General features: G+C 38.1%; 1 protein-coding gene across 6 annotated transcripts; it reads left to right on the top strand.

The window, feature by feature from the left end:
- LOC132149415 (CD166 antigen homolog) lies at positions 1-25,754 on the top strand. 6 transcript variants are annotated; one of them, XM_059558625.1, is made up of 12 exons: positions 4-294; positions 3,024-3,281; positions 3,389-3,718; positions 3,968-4,210; positions 5,739-6,038; positions 6,135-6,377; positions 12,196-12,495; positions 12,592-12,834; positions 19,546-19,788; positions 23,724-24,023; positions 24,120-24,362; positions 24,770-25,754. In XM_059558625.1, exons 1-12 carry the CDS (start codon positions 204-206, stop codon positions 24,988-24,990), a joined length of 3,015 nt encoding a protein of 1,004 aa, XP_059414608.1. In that variant the 5' UTR covers positions 4-203; the 3' UTR covers positions 24,991-25,754. The 6 variants fall into 6 exon arrangements, with proteins under 6 accessions (XP_059414612.1, XP_059414608.1, XP_059414609.1 ...); XM_059558629.1 differs by lacking the exon at positions 12,196-12,495 and having other exon boundaries at positions 1-294; XM_059558626.1 differs by lacking the exon at positions 19,546-19,788.
- The last annotated feature ends 384 nt before the right edge of the window (positions 25,755-26,138 follow it).

Genomic DNA, 26,138 nt, shown 5'->3' with positions numbered 1-26,138 from the left:
TGTTAATAAGATGTGAGATGTGAAGGAAAGGGGACATTCCCGTAAACTCTCTCATTTCTAAGAGAAGGGCAGTTCTGCTGGCCAACCACGTGGTCACTCTCACTTCAAGTCTTGGTCAAGTCAGTGTAACTCAGACCTCACAAGGGAGAAGAGGAGCGTTTTCTTTCGAAAGCTCAGGACTAGAATTTGACATTGTTTTTAAAATGCAGAAGGACTCGTTTTCTCTCACATCTTTTCGGATTTTCTATCTGCTACTCCTCGGGTTTGGTTTCCTGTGCTTCTCACAAATTGCAGGTAAGTGTAAGCGGTTTCAAAATATTTCGTTTGTACTTTAGTCTACAAAATGACGAGAATAAATGCGCCACTTGTTTTCGTAGTTTGTATTTTCTTGTAGGCTTGTAGGTTCAGCCCAACGGTCATTGACATTGGTGCCTCTGAGGCTGCTGCCAAACTATTTGAATGCTAACGTTATATGTCTGATAAATCGTATCATCATGAAACAATTAATCTAAGAGGTTGTGTCTTCCCGAGCAGAAACTTGATACTTAAGTTTTGCCTATTCTGGGTTGCTCGTACAGGTAAGGGTGCTTATGCGATATATGACTTTGAGAAGAGTCATTTATATATATATATATATATATATATATATATATATATATATATATATATATAACTTTTTAGAAATGTTAATCGACGTCTAACGGTAAAGCACGAGCAGCCTGTTGCCATGGTTCCTTCGTCACTCGTCAGGTGAAAACAGGAGCGTGCATTTGTCGGTTTTGTGGCTACTTTTAAGTCTTCAAAAGTAAAACCGTATAATATAAGTATATGTACTTTTAAGCCCGCATACTTTTGGTTTTGTCTAAACCTCGAGTAGAGTCATTTATCGGCGCTGAACCATTCCAGTATCTGAAGAAAGCCTGCAGGAAAAGTCTTCCAGAAGAGGGCGCAAGACCATTTTCATTCAGTTTTCTTTATATCGCTATAGGTTTTTATACAGTCTATGGTTTTTCCTCTCCACACGTTGTCAAATCTCTTTAAAACCTTTAACAAAAGTGCAAGGTTTTCAAATGCTCTTAGAGGTTACTGAATGACAAGTGTAGGCTCACATTAGACACATTTTCATTACCTGAACAATCACATAGGAACCCATAACGTTTAAAATCCAGTCTCTAATGTGATATCAAAAAGGTGAGGCTAGACCAGGGTTGCCAGGTTTTCACAACAAAACCCGCCAAAATGCTACTAAAAAGTTTCGAGTGGGGTCCCCCGGTGAAAATCTAGTTAAAATGCACGTTTTATGGAAGGGTTCCCCTTCGCATCTAAGTGGTTAAATATCACGTTCTCCGGTAGTGGGCGGGGCTAATGGGCAAACGGCAATCTCATTGGCTGGCGCACACCTATTATCGTCCCTGTTTTGATTTCCTCAAAACAGTTCGAGGGAACGCACAAAACGTGATTACTATTCATGAATTCAGCCGCTCTTTAACCCTTTAGTAATCCTTAGCACGATTAATAGTTCTTATTAATATAATTCGTATCATTATCATCATCTTATCAGTATTTTTGTTAGTTTTTTCCCCAAATGTTTTTTTTTTCAGAAACACTGAATGACCAAAAAAAGCACCACCACCAGTCCAGTCAAAATGTTCAGTTAAAATGAATAATATGCATTCAAAAATGGTTATCAAGTGTATTTCTAATTGCTAAAATTATATTATTAAATAATACTTGATTATTATAATGCTTGACTGATTGATGTTAGCTGATTGAGTGTACTTTCAGATATTTAAAAAACTGTGCAATTCTACAAACATATATATATCACAGGTTTTTTTCAGTTCTAACAGTAGAGCCAAGCTGTCAATAATGTGTTACTATTGTAAGAATGTGTATTTGCAGTGAAAAATTCTGTAATGCATAATGTGCACTCTCAGTGGATTTTAGAAAATAAAATTATCTTAGTGTGACTAAGCTTTTGGTGATTTTAGTGAGCTTCTTTGGTAAGGTTTCAGTTTGGTATGATCAACAGTGATGAGGTAAGTTGAAAGCAAGTTATCACACACGTACACTTTTAATGCTGTAACAATAATTTATGATGTACTGTATCACTCCACATCAGTCTTCACATTAACCCTATTCAATCTCCCCAAAAAACATCAGTCTCCTACATTAGATTTCGTTGAGTTTAAAATTCTCATGCTTATAAGGTCCTGCATGGTTTAAGACCTCATTATCTCTCTGAGTTTTTAACTCCCTACACACCAGTGCATGATCTCCACTCCTCTGAATTTGGCGTATTAATTGTTCAGTTTACTCGTCCATAATCTATGGGTAATCAGGGTTTTTCTTCAGTTTCTCCAAAACTTTGGCGATAAGGCAAGCAAAATCCCTTATATTTTTTTAATATTCCCTGAAAACATACATACATACATATATGTTTGAAAGCTTTACCTGTTTATTTTGTAATTTTCTTAATCTTTAGTTATTTGTTAAACTTTTGATAGTTAGCTTTTGTTTGGTTTTATACCTTTGTCTGCATTTCACTTATATCAATGCATTGTTTGTTCAATTGTATGTCCTATTTGATCATATTCTTGTGAAGCACTTTGAGAAGTTGCTTTTAAAGACACTATTGGAAGTTTATTATAAATAAGACATTGATTTACCATTAAGACTAGTTTTAGACTAGTACCATTAAGGATTCAATTAAGGTCAGATGGATAAAAACAAAGCATGCAAATTAAAGTTTTAAGTTAAGTGCATTAAAAAGAAAATTGAATGGCAGTGACTTTACTTTAAAAACACTGTGTGCATACATGTATACATACATTTTAAAAGTACATTGTGATTTTGTATAGTTTGTCAAGTCAACTGAAAATATATATAGAAATGTTTGGGGGGAAATCCCTGGCATTTTTGCTGATTTGTTGTCAGATTAGTAATATGCCTTTTGTTTCCTATAACAGTATAAGTTATTAAAATACTGTAAATCACAGCCTACTCTTCACTGTGTTTAACAGGTGCACAAGCTGAATGTCCTGTTCAGCTCAGCCAGCAGCGTGTTGTTGTGAGATACAACGGTTCTGTAGCAGTTAACTGTAACACTTCAATCCCACATAAAGGGATGGGATGGGAAGCCAGTGAAGGAGCAGTGCCCAAAACCAGTAACAGTCTGATCACATGGAGAGTGTCACACTTGACAGAATGGGACATACTGCCATTCTGCTACATAAACTATGAGAGACAGTGTGACGTAAAACTCCCAGTCACTATTTACAGTCAGTTTCTCTGTTATTGATTTTTTCTGTCTTTTCATTCTCAGAAATATCTAATAAATGTACATTAATCACAGCAGATTTCTGAGTTTGTAAATCTTCCTCCACAGAGACTCCAGACAGTGTGTCCATCAGCATTGTGAAACACACAGGACCAATGATAGAGGGACAGCAGTATGAGCTTCAGTGTGATGTTCACGATGTGGCTCCTGTTCAGTATCTCACTGTCAAATGGTATAAAGGACAGACTCTGCTGAATCAAACCACCTTCACTGAGGATAGCAGGACTCCAGTGAATGTAACCACCACACTCCTGATCCGTCCAGTCAGAGCTGATGATGGAGCTCAATACAGATGTGAAGCAGAGCTGGATCTGGGAGCAGAAGGACCTCAACCTCCTCCAAAAGAAATATCAGACCCTCTCTACATTACTGTACATTGTAAGTAAGATCTATTAGCTCCTATGATTAATCTTTGTTAACATGTTAACGTCCAAATCAAGCAGACTCAGCAAGTTTTGTAGTAATAGAGTTCAGATGCAGCATGTGACTTTTTCTATTCAAAAATCTAAATTTGGGTAATTTTGTTGAAAACTACAAGATTAAAATGAATATTGATTAACATAAGAAATTTAAGATGCAGTATGAAAATGCAAAAGCTCTGAACCTGTGTGTTTTTGGCTCCTGTAGCTAAACCGATCATCAATGAAACCAAACTGCCCTCCATAGTGCCTGTGTTTCGAGGATATTCAGAGGAGCTTGTTTGTGAAGCCGAGGGAAACCCAAAACCAACAATCATCTGGATCCTCGGCACAAATGATATAGTTTATAATGAAGTTCTTACTATATCAGAGTCAACACCTGAGTATGTGTCCTGCGTTGCAAACAATTCTGTTGGCATGACCACCAGAAATGTAAAAGTGTTCGTACAAGGTAACTATGTATTTGTGTGTCATTTATTTATTTATTTTAGCAATTTCCAACAGCTGTTTCAATTTGGTTTATTAAAACTGACAGTAATACTACAGAAAGGAATTGTGACTGTTTCAGAGTTGGATTATTTTTTTTACTGGTCATATTAAATATGCAAATTATCATGAGAAGTAATTTAATAGTATGTTGTCAGGATACTGTAGATTCATGGTTTCTTTAGTGGTTAGTGTTTTTGGCCTTTCACAGAGTATTTGCACTTTTGTTAGAAGCTGTTTGGTTTGTTGGTCTTGTAATGTTCATCTTGCAGTGTTAATGTCACTGTGATCACATTATGGCTTATTATATTTAAGTGTTTTGGCTTGCGTTTTCATTATCGTCTTGCGTGGATTTTTCTAGACTTATTCAAATGAGTTGCTTCACTTTTAATATGTTGAAAGGATGATGGTTTCTTCTTTAAATTATATATTTTTTTAAACATGAATGGTATTATAATGTTATACTAAAACTAAAATTAAAATAATGGGAAAAATACTTAAGATAATGTAGAAAGAAAGAAAATGCATTTTAAGCATGCAGAATAACATAAGTAGATTTTTATTAATTAATTGCCGCCTTGATTAATTGTGGCATCCATAATTGTAATTTTACAATTAGAAATTAAATTGTTCCGCACTACTTTGAGTCGCCTAACATGTTTTAAATAGCGATAGAATAACGTCAAACAAGATAAACACACTGTGTTTGCTGTCATTAACAGACTGCATTTAGCTGTTTAACCACAGCCACAGTCTGGTAGTAGTTGCTGATATACTGTAGATTAAAAGATAATTATATTTCATCACCATTAGACTGAAGGTAAGGGGTCTCCTGAAGCTAGTATTTATGAGGAAACATCACAGTTTTGTTTTACCTTGATTGCTGCCAAATGTTAACATGCTTATTTTCAGTTAAACTGTTCTCTTGCTTGAACAACTTGTACATGCAACTGTGTTTGCGGTCCTGCTAAACATCTTAAATCATGCAGCCTAAGCTGGTTTACTGTCCTTAGGTGGTCTCCCGGGTCTGGCTAGTTTTTGGGGCTGTGCAGCTAAATCAGCTAAACACTAGGTTTGCCTGGCTGGGAGTCCAGTTTAAACCAGCTAGTTTAGGCTAAAAGGGATTTAGAGAAAAAATGTGTCCATGAAATGCAAAACATCACAGCCGCTGGAAATACCACACTGATAACAACACAAAATAGGAAGTTTCTAGTTCACAGAATGGAAGGGAAGGCTATTGTATTGGGCTTGACGGTGTTACTCACTTAACTAAGTGCACTGGGAAAACTACACAAGATTGTGACTCTGTTTTTAAACATGGTTGATGGTTATTTGTGGTCAAAAAGCAATAGCTGCAGCACACAAGCTACAAACCTTATGCCTAAACAGCAGTCAGCTTAAGCGTGGATATGTTCTTTTTTAAGTTTTATAAAAAAAATTTTTACTTATTTAATGAATTTCAGTTACTCTGTTATGCTTGATATGTCTTCCAGATATTTCCATCAGCACTGTGAATCACACAGAACCAATGATAGCGGGCGAGCGGTATGAGCTCCAGTGCTTGATTAAGTATGTGGCTCCTTTTAAGATTGTTGATGTGAGATGGTACAAACAGAATCAAATCAATGTCACTGAAACCATCAAGACTCCAGCCAAATTAACATATAAAGTCCAGATCCACCCTGACAAAGCTGATAATGGATCTCTATTCTGGTGTGAAGCAAAGCTAGAAGCAGAAGGAACTCAACGAACTTCAACAATGAAATCAGAACATCTCAGCATTACTGTACATTGTATGTACACTCATTTGTTCAAGTTCTTAGCAGGTATTTCAGTGTTCTTGATTATTATCATGCGAAAGCTGTTTTTGTCTTCGCTCTTTCCTGTAGTTAAACCGATCATCAATGAGAACAAACTGCCCTCCATAGTGCCTGTGTTTCGAGGGTATTCAGAGGAGATTGTTTGTGAAGCCGAGGGAAACCCAAAACCAACAATCAGCTGGATCCTCGGCGCTAATGATATAGTTTATAATGAAACTCTTACTATATCAGAGTCAACACCTGAGTATGTGTCCTGCGTTGCAGAGAATTCTGTTGGCACGACGACCAGACAAGTGAAAGTGTTCATACAAGGTAACTATGCATTTATGTAATTTTTTTTTTCAACAGCTGTTGAAACTTGCTTTAGTAAAACTGAAAGTAATACTACAAAAAGGAATTGTGACTGTTTAGAGTGTTTTGGCTTGCGTCATAATTGTTGTCTTGCATGGATTTTCCTAGACTTAATTAAATTAGATGCTCCACTTCTAATATGTTGAAATGAACCCTTACGATTCATATGCATCGATCTTGAAACATGATGTTTGAATCATGAATCACGGATCTCAGACAGTAATCGATTTAAAACGCTAAGAATTGAATGAATCGTGATTTCTATAGCGTTTCAATGCTTTCAAAATATATACACATTAAATTACTACATGCAGAAATTAATGGAGACCTTGAATTGTGTTCGTGCCTCGCATCTTTCCTTCATGCACTCCACTGTTTACGCTACCACCTGTGACTGTCATTTCCACTGGCGAGCTTAAACCGGGCGTGCTAATGCGTGCCAGGGCCAGTCGCGTTTCCACTGTCACTTCCGGGGCTTGATCATACCTCGCCGGGGCTTCCTCGGGGCCAACGGCCAGGGTTTTTTGGCCCGACGAAAACCTTGGGCCAAAGCGAGCCAGCTGGGGCTAGAGGAGGGGTTATGAACAAAGGCGGAGTTTCTAAGCGTCTAGAGTAGAGCCCGACCGATATGGATTTTTGGGGGCCGATGCCGATATTAACTCGAAAAGAGCCAATTTATAAGCCGTTATTTTGATTTTAAAAATAATCTGGATATTAGACCCATTTCCTATAAACTGCATTTACACAACATTCAATAGCAAAATATCTGCCTGTTCTATGTATGTGGGCTGTATAAACCATTTTCCAGAATGGACTATGTTAAAAAAAAAGCCTTAGATTACAGTCTCAATGACTAAACAATTGCACATCAAAAGTATATATTTTTTAATGATCAAAAAAACAGTCTGGTTTTAAACATTTAACACTTTTACTTTCTTCCAGTTGAAGCTGGTTTTAACAGTCTGTGTGTTTACTGTAAATAAATTATAATACTAAAGTATTTGCAGAAGTAGTCCCACACTTTGCTGCTACAGCATTCACCTTTTTCAGCCATCTGTAGGCATAAAGAGAGACGGAGAAAGAATAAGCATGTGTATTAATAATATCACCATGTATCATTACTCATGTCATCATTAGAATTATAATAATAATAAACTGGGATCTCCTACATAGGCAAAAATGAGAAATATATATATATATTTTTATTTGTCAAGCAATAGGTATTACCTACTTATATTTAACAATATTATTTCAACATTTTCCTGTTATGTCTGTAAAGCTGCTTTGAAACAATATGTAAAAAAAAAAAAAAAAAGCGCTTGTTCAGCTCACATTTATTTACATGTCCCCTCTGGTTTAATCATTTCTGACGCACCTACTGTAGTTACTGTAACTACACTATATTTGCTCTCACAGAACATCGTCTTGCCTACTATTACCGGAAGATTACGGAATCAATTCGAAGTTGAATGGTTAACGTTAGTGTCATGAACACACCGCTGTCAATTTTGAGAAGAACCACCTTCAAACAAGTTAATAGCAAGCATTTAAGGGGCCTGCTAAAAAGGAAGCTATTAGCGTTAGAGTAACGTAACCAGCCTGAATTCACCAAATTGTTCTCTGGACCTGAGGGTAGCCTCTTCTTCCTTGCTTCTCTCTTAATTCTCATCAGCAGGACTAGCGCTATCGCTCGCTTCTTACAACGGGACAGATACATGTTTGCTTCTGACCGAAAGGAGGAGGAACTAGTGATGTGTCGTTCTTGAACGATTCGTTCATTTTGAACGAATCTTTAATGTGACTCGGGAAGAACGAGTCGTCTCGGGGAGTGATTCGTTCAGTCGCGCATGCGCATTATTCTATAGGTTCTGTTCTAGTAGTAGTGATTCACCATACATGTCTATGGATTCACCTGTCAGTCAATGGAGTCTTGAGCCGGAAAGAGAATTGATTAGTTCATAGTTCGGGTCTATCGGGTTTTTGACTCGTTCCTTAATCACGTGACAGCCCCATACGCTAACCCAATGCAGTCTGAGCCGGAAAGAGAATTGATTAGTTCATAGTTCGGGTCTTTCGGGTTTTTGACTCGTTCCTTAATCACGTGACAGCCACATACGCTAAAACCAATGCAATATGAGCCGGAAAGAGAATTGATTAGTTCATAGTTCGGGTCTATCGGGTTTTTGACTCGTTCCTTAATCACGTGACAGCCACATACGCTAAAACCAATGCAATATGAGCCGGAAAGAGAATTGATTAGTTCATCTCATGAGTCTTCGGGTCGGGTCGAGTCATTCCTTAATCACGTGACAGCCCCATACGCTAAAACCATAGACAGTAAAAGAATGCAGTATTGAGTCGGAGAGAGAATTGATTAGTTAATCTTTCGGTTCTTCGGGTTGTTCGTTCTTTTGTCCCGTGATGTGACAACATTGGCTAGAGTAATTATTAAATCAGAGTGTCTGTATAAACCATACTTTTGTAACATATGACACTTTATAAACATTAAAAAACACTGTGTACATACTTTTGAATTGTTGTTTATTGTTTATTTTTGTGCCATTAAAGCTTTGTAACAAAGAGGACAACTATTCCAAAATAAATCAAAATAATAAAAAAGTATAATAAAGATAAAACTAAAAGATAATAAAGCCACAGGGTCTAATAACCTTAACAAATGAACTTTAAAAGTACAATATAAAAAAAGAAAAAAAAGAAAAACTAAATATTGCACAAGCTTTGCTTTTTTTTATATAATAATTTAAAATGAATACATTTTAAAATAAATAACACTTTTGTGCCAAAATAAAAACTTTATATCAAAGAGTATAACTATTCCCCAAATAATTTTAAACCATTTAAATAAAAATAAATGAAAATGAAGAGATACTAAAGCTACGGAGCCTTATAACAATAACAAATTACCTTTAAAATCACAACAACAACAAAAATATTGCACAACAAGCTAGTCTTTTTCTAAATAAATAAAAATAAATAAGCTTTAAATTAAATAACACACTGTGGCTATATTTTTAGGACTTGCTTTAAGGCATGTTTGCATTAAAAAAAACAAGCTCCCTGACCTTGGATGGGCTGAGTCTGTTTCTTCTATCGGAGATAATCTGCCCAGTTTTAGAAAAAATTATTTCAGATGGCACAGATGTGGCCACAATGCAAAGTCTTGTCTTTGTGACTTCAGAAAGGCTTTTGTATACTGGTGAACATCTCCTCCACCAGGCCAGAGGGTCTGATGTGCGGGGTAAGAGTGGCTCTGCAAGGTAGGCCTGCACCTTTATAGCATCTGAGGTCTTAGAAGAGGTAGCAGAAGGCCTCAAGCTTGCTACCCTCTCGTCAAAGTCTTCCCAAAACATGGCCCCTGCACTGGCAGTAGCACCAGGATCTGAAGTATCCTCTTCACTCTGAGCTGGGTTAAAACTGTTAAAGCTGAAGTTATCATAACCTTAATGTTTTAAACTAACATTAATAATTCAAATTCAAAATTTTATTTGCTTTTAATGTATATGTCATTATGTCCTTTTTTGAGCAATCTTCTTATACATATATTACACCAATATGTCAAGTCTGCCTAGGAAAAGCAATTATTATACTAGCAAACTCAAAATTGGAGTAAAAATGAACAAACTAGTATAAATACTTTTTATTGTACGCTTGAATTATTATATTATTATATAGCCTAGTGTTTATTTACCGATAGACAGTCAAAAAGACAAATTAATCAATATTTTATTTATAACAGGGTTTTATTTATTTATAAAATAATAACAAACCACAGATCCTCAACAAACAGTAACAAAAACACAGTGACAGAAATGTCAGAAATAGCGTATGGGTCTGTCACGTGATTAAGGAACGAGTCAAACTCGACCCGAGACCCGAAAGATTCATGAGATGAACTAATCAATTCTCTTTCCGGCTCAAGACTGCGTTAGTTTTGCGTATGGGTCTGTCACGTGATTAAGGAACGAGTCAAACTCGACCCGAGACCCGAAAGACTCATGAGATGAACTAATCAATTCTCTTTCCGACTCAAGACTGCGTTAGTTTTGCGTATGTGGCTGTCACGTGATTAAGGAATGACTTAAACCCGAGGACTCTTGTCAGATAAGAGGTGAGGTGAGCTAATCACAGACTGAAGACCCAGGTAAAGAAGGAATTTTTTTTTCTGTATCTTATAGCATTTTAGTTTTGTATTGTTTTTAGTGGGATCAACGTTTGCGTAAGTACTAGATGTGTTGGGGAAGTAACACATAACATTTTCATTACATTTTGCTAAAATGAACGAAATGAACGAAATGACTCGAAAAAAGATTTGTTCATTTTGCTGAACGAGACTCAAAAGTCTGAGTCGGTAAAATGATCCGAACTTCCCATCACTAGGAGGAACAGACTATGAAAGAGCTCCCGCTAAACGTTTTTAAAACTCCGCCTATGCCATAGCGCAGCGCAAATCGCGTTGTATCTGAAGGGCAACGCTGAGCCCAGCGGCAAGCGCCGTGCATACCGCGTCCTGTGTGAAAGGCCCAATTACGCGGTCATTATGTGGGAAACACACCGCAATAGAATAAGAATAAGTTAAACGCTAACGTTATAGTTTGACCTCCTATTAACGTTCACGCTCTTCCACTGATAAACATGGTATTAGCTTTGTGGCTAATCTAATATAGCAATGCATTAGCGGCTGTAAGTGATGTTACAGAATATTTAGAGGTGATAATGACAGGACCGTTAGCTAGAACTACCACACAGTTTTTATATACAGGGTATGAACTAAATCTACAATCATTTCACATGACGAACGACAGACTCACCGTCAAAACAGTTGATCGCTTTCTTCTGTAGTGGACTTCTGGCGCTGTTGTTAACTCTGGAGCTGCAGAGCTCCCTCTGGTGGGCACACTATGCAACACTCATAACATGAGTGAAGCATGAGACTCTGTTTCTCATGTTTCATCGGCCGTTATAAATGCCGATGCCGATTTAAATGCAATTAGCTTATATCGGCCGATAATATCGGCCGGCCGATATATCGGTCGGGCTCTAGTCTAGAGAGCTCAGCGCTGCGGATCATTTCAGAGAGATAACAGCTTTAACACTGGTATTAAAGACTTTTTAAAATAAGTTGAGCTCAAAACTCACTTTTAGTTAGCAGCAAGTCTTTGAAATAACTTGACTGTTCTCTTGCTTGAACAACTTGTACATGCAACTGTGTTTGCGGTCCTGCTAAACATCTTAAATCATGCAGCCTAAGCTGGTTTACTGTCCTTAGGTGGTCTCCCGGGTCTGGCTAGTTTTTGAGGGATTTGGGGCTGTGCAGCTAAACCAGCTAAACACTAGGTTTGCCTGGCTGGGAGTCCAGTTTAAACCAGCTAGTTTAGGCTAAAAGGGATTTAGAGAAAATGTGTCCATGAAATGCAAAACATCACAGCCGCTGGAAATACCACACTGATAACAACACAAAATAGGAAGTTTCTAGTTCACAGAATGGAAGGGAAGGCTATTGTATTGGGCTTGATGGTGTTACTCACTTAACTAAGTGCACTGGGAAAACTACACAAGATTGTGACTGTTTTGAAACAAGGTTGATGGTTATTTGTGGTCAAAAAGCAATAGCTGCAGCACACAAGCTACAAACCTTGTGCCTAAACAGCAGTCAGCTTAAGCGTGGATATGTATTTTTTTAAGTTTTAAATTTTTTTTTTTTACTTATTTGAAGAATTTGGGATTTCAGTTACTCTGTTATGCTTGATATGTCTTCCAGATATTTCCATCAGCACTGTGAATCACACAGAACCAATGATAGCGGGTGAGCGGTATGAGCTCCAGTGCTTGATTAAGTATGTGGCTCCTTTTAAGATTGTTGATGTGAGATGGTACAAACAGAATCAAATCAATGTCACTGAAACCATCAAGACTCCAGCCAAATTAACATATAAAGTCCAGATCCACCCTGACAAAGCTGATAATGGATCTCTATTCTGGTGTGAAGCAAAGCTAGAAGCAGAAGGAACTCAACGAACTTCAACAATGAAATCAGAACATCTCAGCATTACTGTACATTGTATGTACACTCATTTGTTCAAGTTCTTAGCAGGTATTTCAGTGTTCTTGATTATTATCATGCGAAAGCTGTTTTTGTCTTTGCTCTTTCCTGTAGTTAAACCGATCATCAATGAGAACAAACTGCCCTCCATAGTGCCTGTGTTTCGAGGGTATTCAGAGGAGATTGTTTGTGAAGCCGAGGGAAACCCAAAACCAACAATCAGCTGGATCCTCGGCGCTAATGATATAGTTTATAATGAAACTCTTACTATATCAGAGTCAACACCTGAGTATGTGTCCTGCGTTGCAGAGAATTCTGTTGGCACGACGACCAGACAAGTGAAAGTGTTCATACAAGGTAACTATGCATTTATGTAATTTTTTTTTTCAACAGCTGTTGAAACTTGCTTTAGTAAAACTGAAAGTAATACTACAAAAAGGAATTGTGACTGTTTAGAGTGTTTTGGCTTGCGTCATAATTGTTGTCTTGCATGGATTTTCCTAGACTTAATTAAATTAGATGCTCCACTTTTAATATGTTGAAATGAACCCTTACGATTCATATGCATCGATCTTGAAACATGATGTTTGAATCATGAATCACCGATCTCGGACAGTAATCGTTTTAAAACGCTAAGAATTGAATGAATCGTGATTTCTATAGCGTTTCAATGCTTTCAAAATATATACACATTAAATTACTACATGCAGAAATTAATGGAGACCTTGAACAGTGTTCGTGCCTCGCATCTTTCCTTCATGCACTCCACTGTTTACGCTACCACCTGTGACTGTCATTTCCACTGGCGAGCTTAAACCGGGCGTGCTAATGCGTGCCAGGGCCAGTCGCGTTTCCACTGTCACTTCCGGGGCTTGATCATACCTCGCCGGGGCTTCCTCGGGGCCAACGGCCAGGGTTTTTTGGCCCGACGAAAACCTTGGGCCAAAGCGAGCCAGCTGGGGCTAGAGGAGGGGTTATGAACAAAGGCGGAGTTTCTAAGCGTCTAGAGAGCTCAGCGCTGCGGATCATTTCAGAGAGATAACAGCTTTAACACCGGTATTAAAGACTTTTTAAAATAAGTTGAGCTCAAAACTCACTTTTAGTTAGCAGCAAGTGTTTGAAATAACTTGATCCGATGTGGATTATAATAATAAACAAGGCAGAAATATTTATAAGTGATGTAAAAGATATGCACGCTAAACATTAACGTTACCATAGTAAACATGGTAAATATGACCGCTTGGATAAATCAGACGTCAGCTTCTTATTCTCTATCACAATTGTGTATTTATTTAGTAACATTTTATCTGTCGTCTCATTTCGTGAGTTTAGCTCCACGTTGCATATCATCAAAATATAATAATGATTTTTGTTTGGGAGCTGTTATAAAAGTAGAGAGACTGCGCTGCGGATCATTTCAGAAAGATAACAGCACTAGCATTAAACACTTTTTTAAATAAGTCGAGCTCAAAACTCACTTTCAGTCAGCAGCGAGTGTTTGAAATAACTTGATCCAATGTGGATTATAATCACCATACGAGGCAGAAATATTTATAAGCGATGCAAAAGTCTGTGCACGCTAGGCATTAACATTACCATAGTAAACATGGTAAATATGACCACTTGAAGAAATCAGACGTCAGCTTCTTATTCTCTATCACAATCGTGTACTTTTTTAGTAACTTATATTATCTGTCACAAGCCTCGTCTCGAGAGTTTAGCTCATAAAAAAATATAATAATATTTTTTGTTCGGGAGCTTTTATAAAAATAGAGATATTATCGTTCATTCTAAATGTGACTACAAATAAACAGAAACAGACTTGACTGAATAAGCAGGCTATTTTCATAAGCGTTAAAAATAAATAAATAAATAAATAAATAAATAAATAAAATAGAAATAAGTGTATTTATGTGTGATTAATTTTGAGTCCTGATAAAGTATCATAAGTATCACTTATTCTACATCGATACTTTTGAATTTGAATATATAACAAAGCATGCAAACAAACGACCGCTTTCATCATCTTCGTTTCGTTCAGTGACTTATTTCTTAGTTTTCTGATAACTTCTCTTTTTGGTGAAATGATGAGGTTGCATGACGTTGTTCATGATAGGCGTGTAAAGGGCGTGTTTTAGTGACGGGCAGCGGAGCTTCAGGCTCCACTGTGGAAACCCTGCGCTATTCTAGCCTCAGTGATACTGGCTACTGGCTACTGTTTTGCTGGACATTCTTGTCGGCAGAGCAGCTTCGCTGATCACACGCTTCATGACGCGAAGATGGGGAAAAAGAGTTGGCATGCTCGTGAGACTCAGAAAATGCGGATTTCGAACGCCGTTGCAAGCCCAACAAAACGGACAAACTCCTTCTGCTCTCCTGGACAAATAAGGATTTCTCACACTCTGCTGCTCTGTGTTTCATGGACACTTGGCTAAATGACACCATTCCAGACAGTGCGCTCCATTTGCCGGGCTTTCAACCTTTTCAGAGCAGACCGTGATGCAGAATCAACGGGGAAATTGTGCGGCGGGGGACATGCTTTTACATCAACGAAAGATGGAGTACAGATGTAACAGTGTTAAATAAGATTTGCAGTTCAGATTTAGAAACACTATTCATTAACTGCAAGCTGTTCTATTCTCCGCGGGAGTTTCACTCCTTCATTCTGGTGAATGTTTACATCCCTCCACAAGCGCACATAAGCCTGGCTTTACAGAAACTTGTTGATAAGATCACAGAGACAGAAAAACAACACACGGACTCTGTTCTAATCATTCTCGGGGACTTTAATAAAGCAAATCTCTCCCGTAAACTGCCAAAATACAGACAGCACATCACATGTCCCACCAGGGACTATGTAATATATTGGATCACTGTTACACCACAATAAAGAATGCATATCACTCTGTTCTACGAGCAGCTTTGGGATGTTCTAATCATGGTTCATCTTATAATGATGCTGGTTTGAAAGAACACTCATCACCTGCCCAGACGTTTGGCAGACGTTTCCGATCCATCCGATCACGGACAACCAGACTTAAGAACAGCTTCTATCTTCAAGCCATAAGACTACTTTACAATCAGCTGTCCTCCATCTAAAAAAAACAAAAACAAAAAAAAACACCGGAATACATGCTGCTCTTATGTTTACTTTCATTGTACTTGCAATGCAACTTTTTTTTTATATTCCTTCATGTTACTCTGTGACACTCCACAATGACTTTTGGACATTGCTCTACTCAGGAATACATCTGAATGTGTGCTGCTCTTAAGTTTATTTATTGCATCTGCACTGCCACTTTAATTTTCCTCCATGTAGCTCTACGTCACTCTACAAAGACATTTTAGACACCGTTCTACCCCAGTAATCATAATATTACCTCAGGACTTCTTATGTACACTATAAGGGGCCGTTCACATTTCGCGCTTAAAAACGTGTGGAAGACGCTAGGCGCGCCGTTTTCTCCTTCTTTCCAAAGCGCTCGGGCAGTTGCGCCCCTGAGGCATCTGCCTTTGCTAAGCAACCATGACGTGCTGTCTCCATGATGACGCGGAAATTTCAGCAAAGGATAAATGGATTTGCAGCTCTAAAAATCGCTTGCAGTAGCTCTGCTACTAAATTTATTTCAAAATGGCAATCCATATACAGCTATGATCAGCAGTTCCTTCATCTTAGCTGAGCTTTCAACGTTGTTACGGGAAAGGATGAAGCTGATTGGTTAGTTCTTGTCACATGACCCGCGGTGCGCTTGCAGCATTCTGAAAAGTTGAAATGTTTTTAACTCGATGTGGTGCGGACGCGCCTGGAAAAAACGGGTGCGTCGCACCGCGTGCGCGTCGCGACCGCGCCGCTTCCATTATGAGCGTGCATACCGCGCGCCTACATTGAAAATAACGCATTTGAGCGTGCAAAAAATGTGATATGTGAACAGCCCCTAACTCTAAACACTGATTACCTTTATTGTACCTGTTACTTCCACTTATTTGTATATAATGCTCTGTCCATGTCTTTCTGTCTATGGGCACTGTAGTCACTCAAGAACCTCAGTGCTCTCCATGTACGTCTATGTCTTATGTCTTGTTATTGTCACTGTATGCCTGAGCCTCCTCACAAGCATTTCAATGCCCAGTTTTCCCCAGTGTTAACTATGCAAATGACAAATATATGCCTCTTGACTGTTGACTCTTGCCCTGAACACCCATCCACACAACCGTTCACACCATTCACAACTCTTGTAACCCATCATGAACACTTCTCCAAACAACCGTTCTCACCATCCACACCTCCTGCATCCCCCCTCTCCCCCACACCTGCAATACAGAAAAGCAAGGATGCAGTGCACCAGGTTTTCCGGAAGCAGAAAAGGAAAAAAGCACCAGGCCAAGATTGTGTTACATCAGCCTGTCTGAAATCCTGTACTGACCAGCTGGCCCCCATCTTCACACAGATCTTCAACAGATCAGTGGAGCTGTGTGAAGTCTCTTCATGCTTCAGATGCTCCACCATCATCCCCATCCCAAAGAAATCCAAAATTACAGGACTAAATGACTACAGGCCTGTGTCTTTAACGTCTGTGGTCATGAAGTCATTTGAAAAACTGGTGCTGGCCCACCTGAAGGACATCACTGGACCCTTGCAGTTTGCCTACAGAGCAAACATTGGACTGCATTATGTTCTGCAACACCTAGACAGACCAGAGACTTGTGTTAGGATCCTATCAGCGGACTTCAGCTCGGCCTTTAACACTATCATTCTATACCTTCTCCTGGCCAAACTAACTCAGCTCTCCATGCCCACCTCCTTCTGTCAGTGGATCAACAGCTTCCTGACAGACAGTCAGCAGCTAGTGAGGCTTGGAAAATACACATCCAGCACCCGTACAATAAGCACCGGAGCTACCCAGGGCTGCGTTCTCTCCCCACTTCTCTTCTCTTCTCCCACCACCAACATGTACACCAACGATTGCACATCTAAGGACCCCTCTGTCAAGCTCCTGAAGTTTGTAGACGACACCACACTCATCGGCCTCAATCAGGATGGTGACGAGTCTGCTTACAGACAGGAGGTTAATGAGCTGGCTGTCTGGTGCACTCTCAACAACCTGGAGCTTGACACGCTCAAACCAGTGGAGATGATCGTGGGGTTCAAGAGAAACCCCCCCCCCCCCCCACTCATCTTGAACAGCACTGTGACTGCAGTGGAGTCATTCAGGTTCGTTGGCACCACTATCTCTCAGGACCTGAAGTGGGACATTCACATTGACTCCATTGTGAAAAAGGCCCAGCAGAGGTTTTTTTTTTTTCCTTTGCCAGCTGAGGAAGATTAACCTGCCACAGGAGCTGCTGAAACAGTTCTACTCCACCATCATTGAATCCATCCTCTGCACTTCAGTAACTGTCTGGTTCAGCTCAGCTTCTAAATCTGACCTAAGAAGACTACATCGGTACAACCCTCCCTTCTATTCAAGTACTGTACTTATCCAGGGTGAGCAAAAGGGCTGGCAAAATCACTCTGGACCCTTCACATCCAGCACACTCCCTCTTTGAAATGAACTCATCTGGTTGACACTACAGAGCTCTGAGCACCAGAACGGCTAGACACAGACACAGTTTCTTCCCTCAGGCAATCCATCTAATAAACACATGATAATAACTGTGGAACACACTACACTATTTATATATATATATACACACATACACTTATTTATCTAACACACATACTTAGCGTATACTCAAATTTTTGCACAAAATATACCTGTACATACATAACTGCCTATTGTAATATACATGCACATACAATTGTCAATTTGTATAGTGTCATTCCTTACCTACTTATTTGTATTTTTTATTTTTATTATTTTATTATGTTTTGGTTCTGTTGCCGTCATTATGTTGCACTGTGGAGCTTCTGTCATGAAAACAAATTCCTTGCATGTGTAAACACACCTGGCAATAAAGCTCATTCTGATTCTGATTCTATAAATTCCCTACATGCAAAACAAGCTTTGATTATGGTGACTGAAATTTTGCTGGAATGCATTTTAAATGTAACATATATTTCATTTTATTTTGGCTAATTAATATACCATAATTATAAATACAATAGGTTTCGTTGAGGAATTAATAATTTAAGTAGTTTCATTTGTAAATGTAACCCATACTCACAATTGGTGCTCTGCATTTAACCCATCCAAGTGCACACACACAGCAGTGAACACACACCCGGAGCAGTGGGCAGCTATATATCCAGCACCAGGGGAGCAACTGGGAGGTTCACTTCAGTCATGGGTATTGATGGTGGAAGAGAGCACTGTTCATTCGGTCTCTTCCACCTACCACCTACAACTCCTGCCAGCACTGAGACTCAAACCTGCGACCTTTGGGTTACAAGTCCAACTTTCGAACCATTAGGCCACAGCTGCTATCTGACAATAATTAGGACACAGCAGCTATTTGACTGGATTATTGGCATAATTGTCAGATATATGATAAATGAGCGTGTTTACAAATGAAACTATGTTGAAACTATGTTTTGTGCCAGGGCTAAGCAAGTTTGTGATTTGGCTTTAGACCCGTCAAGCACTGCATTAGCGCCACCACTGGCATGCAATAAAGTCAGGTAGCCAAGGTATATGATTAATATAATAATCTAATAATAAAATATTTTCTATAATAACAAATATAATATTTTCAAAATAAAATATTTGACGAATCCATCTCTGATAATCCCAGGTTGCTATGGTCACGCTTGTTTGTTTAGGAATTAAACTCGTGGGCATGAGAAAAAAATGTTCCCTTAACATAAGAAGTCATGGCCACGAGAAATTGATTTTGTTGACAAAATATTCTCTTTCCACAACATAATATGAAGTTCCCACGAGTTAATATGATGTTCCCACAAATTAATATCTTGTGGCCATGACAAAACTAACTGACCCGAGCATGTCCTCTCCCAGTCACCATACTATTCAGCTCGACCTGCGGAGTGTTGCCTGCTGGTACAACAGATCTGTTTCTGTTTACTGTTTACATGTGAAAGCAGTTTTTTGTCTTTGCTCTTTCCTGTAGTTAAACCGATCATCAATGAGAACAAACTGCCCTCCATAGTGCCTGTGTTTCGAGGGTATTCAGAGGAGATTGTTTGTGAAGCCGAGGGAAACCCAAAACCAACAATCAGCTGGATCCTCGGCACAAATGATATAGTTTATAATGAAACTCTTACTATATCAGAGTCAACACCTGAGAATGTGTCCTGCGTTGCAGAGAATTCTGCTGGCAGGACGACCAGAAATGTAAAAGTGTTCATACAAGGTAACTATGCATTTGTGTCTCTCTCTCTCTCTTTTTTTTTTTTTTAGCAATTTCCAAGAGCTTGTTTCAGTTTGCTTTAGTAAAACTAACAGTAATACTACAAAAAGGAATTTTGACTGTTTAGAATTGTATTTTTTATGTATATACATATTTTCTGGTCTGATATTAAACAAAATGTTTATTTTGGTTATTTTCAATATGCAAATTTGTTGTCAGGATAGATTCATGGCTTCTTTTGTGGTTAGTGCTTTTGGCCTTTCACAGAGTATTTGCACTTTTGTCAGAAGCTGTTTGGTTTGTTGGTCTTATAATGTTCATCTTGCGGTGTTAATGTCACTGTGATCATATTATGGCTTATTATATTTAAGTGTTTTGGTTTGAGTCATAATTGTTGTCTTGCATGGATTTTCCTAGACTTATTTAAATAAGATGCTCCACTTTTAATATGTTGAAAGCATAATGCAGGATAGAGATCAATCCAAAGTTTTGCTTGCTCGGATTTCATTCACTAAATAGCTGATTTACTCATATATTTGTTTTTATTTTTGACAGAGAATTACATACCCATAATATTAGGCATTATTGCTGCTGTAGTGGTGGCCATCTCAGTCATCATCCTCATCTACATCTACTTGACCTACAACAAAAAAAAAACCAGGACGGGCCATTATGATGTGAAGGAGCCCAAAGCACATAAAGAACTCTTAGCGCATGAAGTCCCCATGAAGGAACTCTGTTAGAGCAATATGTCTGCTTTGGTTATGACTCTCTAAGCTGGGTCTATCTTCTGAGCTTCACTGTCCGCAGACAGATCAGTCGGATCAAATTTCGATGCGAAATCATTCAGATCAGTGTTAATTCACTTCATTCTCAGATCCAGCTGACAATCACTGTATCACAGCCAAACACTGGTGTCTGAGGATGTTGATCAACTAAAAATGGCTGAATAGCATCCTTATTAGGCTTTTATTGGATTATTGTATAGCTTTTTTTAAGTATAGTTTATATACAGTACAGACCAAAAGTTTGGAAACATTACTATTTTTTATGTTTTTGAAAGAAGTTTCTTCTGCTCATCAAGCCATTTATTTGATCAAAAATACAGAAAAAAATGTAATATTGTGATATATTATTACAATTTAAAATAATTGTTTTTAAATTTATTATACTTTAAATTATCATTTATTTCTGTGATGCAAAGCTGAATTTTTATATCTCAGGCACACTGATATTTTTTTATATTAAACAGCTATATATATATTGTATAACTACTATGTTGAGAAAGACACTGAAGCACTAGAGGTTGTAATTTTGTGGTGACTTAAGGATTCGGAACAAGAGTGTCCTTTTCCTAAGCTGTATGATCACTTTGTGATCAAAGAATGTAAATTGTCTCAGGCCTCACTTTAAATAGAATCTAATTTTTTTGTAGAATATAGTCTATTTATTATATGGAATTCACATATAATATAAGTCTTATTTGGTGCACAAGTATTAAACATGATAAATAAATGCATTTTTGAGAAAACTGTTTTAAAGAATTTCTATTTTCACTCATTTTGTACTGTAAAATTATAGAAAATATATTTTTAAAACTGCTTAGTTTAAAAAATACAGTGACTGCAGTAGCTTTAAATTAGCTTAAGATCTTAGCAATGATGGTCATAATAATTCCTATTGGGAAACGCAGGGGGAATAAACCAGACCTGTTAGTTTAGTGGTACTGTACCCCTGAAGCTTTCTTGTCACTCGCAAAGACTGAATATATATTGTTTTATATAGCTCTAAACCTGGCTGATGTATTCTACATTAGCTAAAATAATTGTTCAGAAGCTTGTATGTGTATAGCGTTAGTCGAAGCGTGAAACTGGCTGCCAGTTGGTAAGGCAGAACGGTGCATGTATTTTGGTTTGTTTTGCTGACTGACACATTGACATGTTGGCTAATGCTAATGTTTGTAGTTACTGTTGTCATAGAAATGCCTTATGTCTCACCTTTATTCATTTTGACACTGAAACTTGTTAAAAAGTTATGTAGATTTAAAAGAGTGCAATTTGGCTGGCTGCATGGTTTTAAAATGGTGGCATAATTGTGGACCATCCTCCTGTGTAGAATAAAATAGCTTAGTTTTCATTGCATGTGGATGTACATCATTTCAAGCATGTCAGAAGTATGATTCATTGCTTTAGGGGGTGAAACTGTTACTTGGAACTATTACTAGCTGTATATACTTGTGCACTGCTTTGATTCTAAAGCTTCATTATTTGTTAAACACAAGTTACTGAAGAACACTACTGAATGCCCTATTCAGCTCGACCTGCAGAGTGTTGCCTGCTGGTACAACAGATCTATTAATGTTTACTGTTACAATTGAATCACAAGAACGCTTATGAGTGACGCTGGTTGCACACTCAGAAATTATCATCTATTCATGAGTACTTAGTCTTCAGACTGCCCCTTTCTGCATACTGTATATAGTAGGGAAGTATGCATTAGTCATGACCAATGTTTGTGGGGGTCCAGTATGACTCATATCTTGTGACACATTTTGGTCTTTAAAGACGTAATGCGATGTTCAAATCGACTTTATCTAAAAAGACAGGTGAATGAGCCCTGTCTCTATAGTCCCCGATTTGTCGTGACAGGGTGCAAATGAATAAAGTTGCAACGTGCACTTTTAGAGAGATGTGTGGGGGAGGGATAACATTAACTGAACCGGGCAGCTATGCGAGGGAAAGACTGGGCAGTGGTTTCCTGCGATAAATGAAGGGTCAGAGACTGTATGCTGTGTTACTGCCTGAACAGTTAAACACCGTTATCTGGTTAAAACGCTTTCGATACAGCGCAGCTACAATTAAAAATGACGGCGCGGCGCGATCGGATTCTCTTCACGTGTCTGTTTTTGGATCTGCTGTCGCTGCGTTACGCGTTGTCTGGTAGGACATTTTCATAACGAGTGTTATGTTTTAACAATCCTGAAGAAAAAGTTATATGTTATCAGATCAGTTTTCCGTGTTAAACTTAAGAAAGGGGGTTTAAATAAGTTATAGAGGGATTAAAAGGCCCTGGTATTTTATTTCCTCCGCTGTGACTCGCTTCTGAGAAGACTCAGTAACACTGTTTAAATAGTGATAGAATAACGTCAAACAATATAAATACACTGTGTTTGCTATCATTAACAGACTGCATTTAGCTGTTTAACCACAGCCACAGTCTGGCAGTTGTTGTAGATGGATAGCAGAGTTAACGTTAGTCAAAGATATAATTATATTTCGTCACGGACTGAAGGTAAGGGGTCTCCTGAAGCTAGTATTTATGAGGAAACATCACAGTTTTGTTTCACCTTGATTGCTGCCAAATGTTAACATGCTTATTTTCAGTTAAACTGTTCTCTTGCTTGAACAACTTGTACATGCAACTGTGTTTGCGGTCCTGCTAAACATCTTAAATCATGTAGCCTAAGCTGGTTTACTGTCCTTAGGTGGTCTCCCGGGTCTGGCTAGTTTTTGAGGGATTTGGGGCTGTGCAGCTAAATCAGCTAAACACTAGGTTTGCCTGGCTGGGAGTCCAGTTTAAACCAGCTAGTTTAGGCTAAAAGGGATTTAGAGAAAATGTGTCCATGAAATGCAAAACATCACAGCCGCTGGAAATACCACACTGATAACAACACAAAATAGGAAGTTTCTAGTTCACAGAATGGAAGGAAAGGCTATTGTATTGGGCTTGATGGTGTTACTCACTTAACTAAGTGCACTGGGAAAACTACAAAAGACTCTGTTTTGAAACATGGTTGATGGTTCTTTGTGGTCAAAAAGCAATAGCTGCAGCACACAAGCTACAAACCTACCTTATGCCTAAACAGCAGTCAGCTTAAGCATGGATATGTTCTTTTTTTTAAGTTACAGTTACTCTGTTATGCTTGATATGTCTTCCAGATATTTCCATCAGCACTGTGAATCACACAGAACCAATGATAGCGGGTGAGCGGTATGAGCTCCAGTGCTTGATTAAGTATGTGGCTCCTTTTAAGATTGTTGATGTGAGATGGTACAAACGGAATCAAATCAACGTCAATGAAACCATCAAGACTCCAGCCAAATTAACATATACAATCCAGATCCGCCCTGACAAAGCTGATAATGGATCTCAATTCTGGTGTGAAGCAAAGCTAGAAGCAGAAGGACCTCAACGTACTTCAACAATGACATCAAAACCACTCAACATTACTGTAAATTGTATGTACACTCATTTGTTCAAGTTCTTAGCAGGTATTTCAGTGGTCTTGATTATTATCATGCGAAAGCTGTTTTTGTCTTTGCTCTTTCCTGTAGTTAAACCGATCATCAATGAGAACAAACTGCCCTCCGTAGTGCCTGTGTTTCGAGGGTATTCAGAGGAGATTGTTTGTGAAGCCGAGGGAAACCCAAAACCAACAATCATCTGGATCCTCGGCACAAATGATATAGTTCATAATGAAACTCTTACTATATCAGAGTCAACACCTGAGTATGTGTCCTGCGTTGCAAACAATTCTGTTGGCACGACGACCAGACAAGTAAACATGGTATTAAAAGGTAATTATGCATTTTTTGGGGTTTACACTTCCAACTCTTTCCGCTTTCTTGCAGTTTAAATGTAGTTTTACTTTAAAATATGGGGATCTTTCAAAACTTTAAGTTTGATCAGGCCAGACACTTGTTTAAAAATAAAATGCATGATGTTCAGAAATCATAATGAATAAAATTTACCAAATCATTAAAAAGGATGTAAGAGAAACTGAATGATGTAATCACAATGCATTGAAATGCATTGAAACACATGTGCTATGAGTAACCATTTCATTTTGCTTGTTTGCTTCTGATATGGTAAAATCATGAAGTATGTTTTTTGTTGTTGTTTTTTTTCAGCTATTTTAGCACTTGTCTGTTTAGGCTGTGTTATTTGTCTGATCTTTTGGTGTGCTTTATTTCTCTTGACACAGAGGATTACCTGCCCTTAATAGCAGGACTTATTGCAGTCACTGTGGTGTTCATCTCAGTCATCTTCGTCTTCATCTACTCTATCTACTACAAAACAGCCAAGATGGGCCATTATAGCCTGAAGGATGCCAAGCCTAGTGCACAAAATGGAAACATAGCACAGAATGGCAAACACAGCCCTATTCCTATGAAGAAATTCTCTCAGAGCGATATCCTTGCTTAGGTTATGAAACTTGGGTTTGCTACAACTGCCGAATCAAATAGTCCACAATTAACAAGGGATTGTGACAATGGAAGTTTTTAGACCTCTACTTTGGGGCTAATTTCTTCATAGCTTCAATATTTTTATTTTATGGAGCACCTGTTCATTCACTTCACTCCCAGATTCAGTTTAACTGTTAATTACATCACAAAATGAACTTTTCAGTATCCAGCAGTCTGCTGTTTAATGGACCAGAGGAATGGATCTGACAGAACAGATGAAAATGAAATACTGAATGGATTTCAAATGAAAGGACCTGATGTCTGCAGATCTGGAGATCTTGACATAAGTGAATGTTCATTAACTACAAAGTTATATTATTTGAGTAATATTTTCTTTGTACACCTATTTAAGGGAAGGCACTTGTTAAATTGTTTAACTAGACTTTTCTTTTGTATTTGTCTTTGGCACATTGATCAGTTTGAATTTTTGTGTTTTGTCAAGTATATACAGTATATATTAAGAACTTATGTTCTATTAACAAATTTCAGGAGGAGCATGTTTAGATAATCAACCAATTAAGCATTATAGTAAATATACAGCCAACTTACCTCTGTTTTATGATAGTTTTCAGGCCCAGCTCCTCACTTCTAACTATTCCTATCCCAGTTTGGGATATGGGGGGAGTTCTCTGGGAGATCTGAGCCATCTCTTTGGACAGCTTGTCAAATATGCAAACTATTGCTCAGTCTGATCATATGTAAGTGTAACTTGTGAAAGATAGTTGAGTCTGTTACTTTGTTAAACAAGTTATTCATTTAAAGTTTCAATTCCTTTGGCAAAATCCGCATTTTAAAGGTTGGAAATATTGCACACGGTGACTGTGAAGAAGTGAAAGCTTAGGTTTGAGGGGTCTCATGGTGAACCTGTGGGAAAATATTTGGATGGATTTCTAAAAATTCTCTCAGGCCTCATAGTCTGTAAAAACATGAGATGCTGGAGATTAAATAAGTGTGCCAGTTTTATGGCTCAAGCTGTATAATGTTGTTGAAAGCATAGTTTTGATGGCTCTGTCATCATATACTCACCCTCATGTTGTTCTAAAACATGCATGCTATTGTTGTTTTTTCCCTTCTTTTTATGTTGTTCACTTTTGCCATGACTGTAAA

Source organism: Carassius carassius, chromosome 9 (genome assembly GCF_963082965.1).
Source record: "Carassius carassius chromosome 9, fCarCar2.1, whole genome shotgun sequence".
Classification (NCBI taxonomy): Eukaryota; Metazoa; Chordata; class Actinopteri; order Cypriniformes; family Cyprinidae; genus Carassius; species Carassius carassius.
The sequence above is the reverse complement of the archived record's forward strand: the minus strand, read 5'-3'. Positions and strand labels throughout refer to the sequence as shown.

Bases quoted from the DNA above. Each gene is read 5' to 3' on its own strand.
- LOC132149415 (XM_059558625.1), top strand. From the start codon at position 204: ATGCAGAAGGACTCGTTTTCTCTCACATCTTTTCGGATTTTCTATCTG. The intron at 3,719-3,967 runs GTAAGTAAGATC...TGGCTCCTGTAG, and splicing joins TCTCTACATTACTGTACATT to CTAAACCGATCATCAATGAA. The intron at 19,789-23,723 runs GTAACTATGCAT...TATGTCTTCCAG, and splicing joins TGTAAAAGTGTTCATACAAG to ATATTTCCATCAGCACTGTG.